We start from the raw sequence: 7,339 nt of genomic DNA on the forward strand, positions 1-7,339 counted from the left end.
TAGAACAAGGTTCATGAAATTAGAAATAATGACAATTTCATGCAAGAAGGTGGCTATTCATTAAATGAGGCGTTGTCTTAATCCTTTGTTTCTAATGGCATTGCCTTTACACAGGAATAAACTGTTTTCTTCAGTCACCTTTCCTGCACAACGGAAGCCATTGGGGTAAATTTACTTCACCTACTCTGACACATCCCTTGGTTGCAGTTCTTGATTACACTTTAACCTATTTCCTCCCTCATTGACACAATCATAGCATTGTACATGGTAAGGTGTTTCAGCCACTCTAGACAGGGGAAAGTGTCTTTTTTCCTTAACATATATTATCTAAGAACCTTCTCGGTTTTTGGCAGTTAACTTGCAGAGTTATGGCTTTAATTGGCTGAATAAATGTTGCTTCAGCCTGTGCTTGGTGTTATGGGGAACAACTGTAGACCATGCCATTCACAACTGATTATCCTTTTGCAAAGCTTATTCTGAGCCTTAGTGAGAACATCTTATAGAAAATTCTAATATATAGCACTTGTATTTTATCATTTGGGATTCAATCTTCCTAAAGGATCCTAAAATAATTTCAAAGAAATTTACATATACTTAATTTTGTGATTCTACTTTGAATTCTATTTATAGATAGAAAAAACTTCAGCTGCCACGAAAGGAATGTGTTCATGCCTCTTCTTCTCCATATATCTGTCCCCCTTTAATTGTTTGCTATAAAGTGAGGCAATGAAAACTTTTGTGACACATACCCACATAATTGTTAGTGTACAGTATAGACTACATTTCTGAAAGTATATTTAACTCAATTTCAAAGGCTAGTAGACTTCTCTGTTTGAATGGTTAATGCCAAAATGTACTCGATCGATCCTTTGTTGTTCAGTCTCATAATAAGGGCTAAGAACGGCTCCAGTTAGACAGTGTCCAGATGATCCTCACAGCTCACATTTACTGAACTTGTTCTGTGTGCACTTTTTCCAGAGTTCCGGTTTGTATTGGATTTGTGGTTTTAGGGCCTCACAATGACACTATTGAGAGGCAGTCATGCGAAAGCAAAGTCCTGCAGCAAGCCTCGGGGATGGCTGTCTCACCTCCATGTCTAGAACACAGTCAAGGTGGAGGTGCTAGTGAAGGACAAGTCTAAGATGCAAACTTGTGCTTATCCCAGAGTGAGTGAAGCTAAGCAGCAAAGCCAAACGACTCTCTGTGCAAAGTGATGTTGAGAAAAACAAAGTTACTTCTGCATTTTAAAATGAATGGAGGAAGATTCCTCGCCACTGACCTGAGATTTGAATGAAAATGTACCATTTGGAGATGAAACGAGCTTAGAAAGGACATCTTCACCTCCTAAAGTATCTAGATTTATAGTCCTTTCAGGCTGGAGGTAAAGGCAGAGTGTCAGAGGCGAGCTATGTCCAGTAGGAAACCTCTGCCATTAGTATCCTGCTATCTCTCTTTGAAGGCCCCCTAATGAAACAGGAGGAAGAGTAGTAAATGGCAAGACAGCACAGACTTGGGTGGCTATTGAGTGACAGTTGGACTGACTGTTGACAATGAGTAGTTCTGCCACTGATTCACTGGACAGTGCTAATTTTTTCAAGTTATTGATGTTAGAAGTTGAGGTTTGGCATTAAGTACAGTAGAGGTTGCACCCCCATGATGTCTCACTGTCACTCTTAGAGCTTTTAGTAACGTCAGAAACATTCTGACCTCTCCTAGTGTTCAGAAAAGGAAAATAGCCCCCGGTATAGTCACACTCACCCACACTGAGTCAGCTGAGCCAATAAAAAGGAAGTCTAGAATTCCATCTTCAGGTGGCCTTCCCATCACTCCATCTCTCGAAAAATAAGTGGCAGATGTAAATATTCCCAAAACCAAACAAAAACCAGAGAATTTAATAAATGCAGACACTTGTTTGTGGTCTAATTATTTAGCAGAACTTCTAAAGATAATTTCCATTAATGAAAGTGTTTCGGGTTCTATTTTCATTCTGCTACTACGTCAAATACCATGACATAGTACAGTCATTTCAATTTAGACTACAGTCATCAATGAGGGTAGTTGAGACAAGAACTCAATCAAGCAGGAGCTTGGATGCCTGCTCACTGTCCACAGAGCATTACCTCTGACCAAGTAACACATTCCACAGCCAAAGAGGCAGTATGGGTCTGCATTGTCTGAGATTCTCTACGACCATGAATAAATTTTAATAAATAAAAGGCTTTATTAAGTGCTGGCTAGGACTGTGGCTACTGGCCAAGGCCATACCCGAGACTGGAGCTGCCCATCAGAGTATGGTGCTGAATTATATTATTTAGTAGCTTATAAAGAAAAAGCCCTTGAGAGTACATACCTCCTGTCTACGTGTCATCAAGCACACATTCTGTGCAATTGAGGGCAACCAAGCTTCTGTACAGAAGCAAAAGGACAAGGTTTGTTATCTTACGTGAACGTCAGCCCCCAGCATTCCAGACATTAGCTGTCCCTGGGCAAGTGGGGCTTACAGGTTAGAGGCACTTTTGATCTATAGATCTCTTAAGCACAGTAATTTAAACCTAAAATACAATGCTAGCCATCACACAGAGGCACAGCAGGAAACAGAAGAAGCCTGCCTGAAGGCTTATTCTCAGCTGGTTTCCTTGTACAGCCTAGGACCACATGCCCAGAAAATATGCTGCCCACAGTGGCCTGAGTCATCCCCAGTCAGTTAACAAGCAAGGCAGTCCCCCAAAGATGCCCCACAGGCCAGTTTGATCTAGGGAATTCCTCAACTGAGGTTCTATGGTGATTATTCCCAGATTGTGTCCAGTTGACCGTTAAAGCTACCTAGGACACAAAAGGAGATCTTAACATGAATTGTCCCTTCTTTGGGTAAACTAAAATGAACATTTAATATGAATCCAGGATTTGTATTTACTTAGGGGAACTTCTCAGTGTCACGAACTGTGATCAATAACCTGTCTTGAGGGCTTATTTTGTTTTTAAATAGATCTTGCTACAATGCCCAGGTTAGTTTCAAACTTCCCATCTTCTTGCTTCAGTTTCCCGTGTGCTAGGATTATAAATGTGAGCTGCCATACCTGACTACGTCTTAAAAGAGGAACATCTTGAGAGGAAAAAAACCTCTCTTTTTCACAGACAATAATAAGTTAATATTGTTGCTTAGAGAAATGTCGTGGGATTAGAGAAGGGAAAAGGGAGAGAGAGGCTTAGCTGAGTAATTGGGGGAGGTGCTCCTCTGCAGTCCCAGTGTCCAGAGCCGTGGGGTTAGAAGCTAAGACCACCTGTATTTGGGACGGATGATGGAAGGGACAGGCTAGAGAGAAGCTTTTCAGACACTCTCTGTGCACAGGTAAGTATACATTAGGCACAAGGAGGGACTACGGAGTTCCTCAAAAAGTGCATAGAGAGCCAAATAGAGGTGACATGGAGCGAGACATCAGACCGTAGAACCAGCATTCGGAAATGTCACATGTGGCAGAAGTTGCAGTAAAGTTTAGGGAAAGGTGACATTTGTTTGTCTGCTGCTGTATCCTGGTTCTCCTACAGTGAAATGGCTAAGAATGAAAGGCAGGCTTGCGTTTGTCGTCCATGGCTCATGAGGCGCTTCATGTCTAAGCTTAGGAGAGAATGTGCCCTGATCCTCTCCCAGTACCCTTTCCACGCCCTTCAGTACTGTGGCTTGGTCTTTCCTTGTCCCCTTTCTTCTTTGGTCAGAACAATGTGCTCACATTTACTATGAATCATGAAGCAGACTGAAGGAGGAGACGGTGTTTAGAACAAGGTCTGGTACCTGATGAGCTGTGGCAGTGCTCAGTATTGCTGTGGGTTCCAGTGCACGCGGTGTATCTACAGTCTTGATGTCTTACGTGCTTCTTCCCTAGAAGGAACCAGAACTGAGACAGCTGGCCCAGAGGATAATGTCAGAGGCACAGGACGCACACTTTCCCTTTAGCAAGGACACACGTGCTGTCAGGAAGAGTGCACGACTTAGAAGTGTCTTCCCCTTGGCGTGTCTCAGGGTCCAGGCTATGGTATAGGATGTTCACTCTCTTCCCTCCAGCTCCCGCCAGAAGAGTTGGTTTCTTTCTGACTTCTCAGTGAAGACTAGAGACTTTAGCATTCACACGGGAGCACAGACTCAGACTTGCATGCCATCTGGCTACCACTGCATCCTTCTGTGTAAAGGACCAGGACTGCACGGGCAGTTGGAGATGCATTGCCAAAGGGAAGAGCTCCAAGAATCCCCCTGCCTCCTACTCCCAGAGCAGTATCAACCAGTGCGTTCATACACGTGGCATGTATAATTTTCCTCAGCACCGAGACATCAGAAGTGAAAAGGGTCTCGTTTGACTACAGTGTCTACTCTTAACTGTTAGTATTATTCAGACATTTCAAAAGTGCAAAGTGTTCCTTCTATGTACTAGTCTCCAGTTTCTAAAATAATCTGTTTTGTATCCAGGACTGTGGAGCTTACAACAGACAGGCTTTTGTGGAACTTTGGACATAGGACTTGATTTTGTTTGCTTTGGAAGTTTGCCCTGGTTTGGGGAGAATAGAAAGATCTGGCACCTTCTATTTCATTTTATAGGTTCAGATACCATTGAATATCACTGAAGGTTTTGGCTTGTTAAATACATTGGTAACAGCAGGGTTTTGCTAATTTTAATGCTTCTTTTAAGAGGAAAGCTGGGTTCAGCATTTATACTGCCACTCTAGCTCTTTTATTTACATTTTAAATTATAACCAAGAGCCGTTCTTAAAACTCATCAGGCTTTCTGAATGTTTTTAAATCACAAGAGTGTAATCCTGCCCCACTTCAAAGCCACTGCTGTACCCGTGGCCCTCCTCATCCAGCTCTGCGTCCCCTGCTGCCCACTCGGGTGGCCCTGTAAACAGCCATTTTCCTTCTTATTATAACTACTTGAAAATAGTTTTGAACTATATTTCTTTTATGATGCCTAAGTAGACCCACTTGGAAGTGGAAGCCTAGAGACAGGGTAGGTGTGTGCATAACACTGGCTCATAGCTATAATCTGAGTGCTGGGAAACCAAGTCGTTCTGCAGTTGATTCTACGGTTGAGGCCAGTCTGGGTTATGGAAAGATGGAGAAAGGGAGGGATTTTTAGAGATAAGGTCTAAGCCTAAAATTAAAAGTTCCTCCTAGAAATCACTCTCCGAGGACTTTGTGTGTGTGTGTGTGTGTGTGTGTGTGTGTGTGTGTGTGTGTGTGTGTGTGTGTGTGTGTGTGTGTGTGCATACAAGGTGCATGCATGCATGTGCATGTATGGGCTGCTGAGACTAACTGAAGCCAGCAATGACTCCTTGAGCATCATACAGCTGTGTGTGACCCCGGCAGCGTCTTCTCCTAGGATAACCCATTCTATCAGGATGCTCCCGGGGTGCAAAGATGGAAACCCACTGAGATGCTGTCCCACAGCCCTGTGTAAGTGAGTGTCTCTCAGCACAGCAGAGATCCTGGAAACCAAGCACGCCATGCATCTGTGCAGCAGAGACTACAGCTGACAGATGCTGTGGGAGGTGAGGTTGAGCCGTGTCAGCGAGCTCCACCCACACATGCCCCAGCTGTTTTGGCTCCAGGTCAGCCTGGGTTGTGGGACACATCTAGCTGAGGTGGTTTTGGGTTTCAGTTCTTTTTAGCAGAGACACACTCTATTCTCTAACAAAGCTCCTGAGCGAGCTCAGCAGGAGAACTGCCTGGGACTGACCCATGTCCTCTGATTACCTCCATCCAGAGTCAATAACCTACTTTCAGCCACATCAAATGAAATCCTACTTCACAATGTTTAATGTCTGCTGGAATCTGAATAACTGATGGGAAAAACCTAGTCACCAGCTGGCCATGTCTCTGGTCACTATTAAAGCCAGCCTCCTTCACTCTTGGGTCACATATAGCTGTGTCACATCCTTCTCAGTATCATTATGTCCCTGAAGGAAGTACGTTACTCCCTGGTGTGAACTCAGTTCCCATGTACGCTCCCTTCCTCAGTGGCTAGAGTGTGTCTTTTTGTCACATGTGAAACTTTAGCTCGTCTCTACCCCCATCCCCTTATGTGGATTGGGAAGACCATCCTACCCAAGTAGATGACCCAATACTTTAAAAAAGCGTCTCCTGTATTCTAGTGACTTTGCAGACCGCCATCCTGATCCCATCAGCCGTGTTGCCCTGCATGGGCCTCTGGCAACATATTACCTTTTTATTTTTTTCTTACTCTGTTTTGTTCTTTTCTTTATTGTAGGACCAGGAAGAAAACAAGGGAGCAACAAGTTGGCCCGAGTTCTACATTGATCAGCTCAATTCCATGGCTGCTGTAAGTATAAATTACATTCTGAGACAGTCTAAAAGAGAGTGCAGAGTACACAGTTGCACAACAAGCTTGATTGAGTAAGACCTTCTGAATGCTGTTACCTTTCCAATTCCATTCCGAACACTCAGTGTTTGAGGTGTTGGGGACGAGGAGTTGGACTGTTGCCTAGCGAAGTGACTTTTCTAGAGTGTTTTAAGTAGAATCTACACACACTAAAGCATGCTTGATTTTAATGTTATAAGAGGAAATGTCATTTGAAATGTGGCTCGTACTCAAGTTGAACTCGCCTTGGCTGTGACTGATATATCGGGAGCTTTGCAGCACTCCTGTGGACGGTAGGATTGTCCAACAGTAGTGTCCATATCCACCAAATCCCATTCCATACACTGCTGCCCCAGCAGTGAGGAAATGGTGACATCGCTGTCAGTGTGGATAAGCTAACAGAATGGGGGAGTTCTGATGACTGACAGGGACTTCTCTGTGCATCCACCCAAGCAATGATAATTTAGAGCCATTCACCATTTCTTACACGTAGAGGTTGTTTGTGAGTTCTTCCTGATTATTAGGAAAAAGGAGCTGTCAGGCAGATTGTCTCTGGGTGTAATTAAGTTGGCATTGTTTGATGTCTAAACGCTAAGTTAATGAATTCCCTGCCCTGAGTGGAGAAGTACTAAGTAGTGTGGATTTTCCTTTCATTGGATATGGGAAGTTCTATTAATTTGTCCTTTAGTGACTTTTGTGTCTAGGGTTGGCTTAGCCTTGAGTTTTAGGGTTTTCGATATGCCTGCATGGGACCTTCTTCAAATTCCTTGCTTCCTCCTTTCCCCAGACAGCTTTTTTTGCAGTGTTCTTGAGTGGACTATACTTTAATGGTTTGGTTCCTAATCTAAAGTCTTCCCCAGGACATCACAAAGCTATTAGGTTGTGTGACTTTGCCTTCCTTCATGTGTCAGACACCCGACAAAGCTTTGAAATGCTTCTTCATTAGGCCTGAGGCATTATCTTTCTAGGGT

The 7,339-nt window shown here is 43.6% G+C and overlaps 1 protein-coding gene across 3 annotated transcripts in view; it reads left to right on the forward strand.

Moving 5' to 3' along the window:
- Nucleotides 1-7,339, forward strand: part of Daam1 (dishevelled associated activator of morphogenesis 1) — a 160,678-nt gene that overhangs the window by 102,228 nt on the left and 51,111 nt on the right. For all 3 annotated transcript variants that reach the window (XM_032907909.1, XM_032907911.1, XM_032907910.1), the window contains exon 4: nt 6,258-6,329. In XM_032907909.1, the coding sequence (XP_032763800.1) occupies nt 6,258-6,329 (72 nt within the window). The remainder of the gene's footprint in view (nt 1-6,257; nt 6,330-7,339) is intronic.

The sequence above is a fragment of the Rattus rattus genome, chromosome 7 (assembly GCF_011064425.1).
Source record: "Rattus rattus isolate New Zealand chromosome 7, Rrattus_CSIRO_v1, whole genome shotgun sequence".
Lineage (NCBI taxonomy): Eukaryota > Metazoa > Chordata > Mammalia > Rodentia > Muridae > Rattus > Rattus rattus.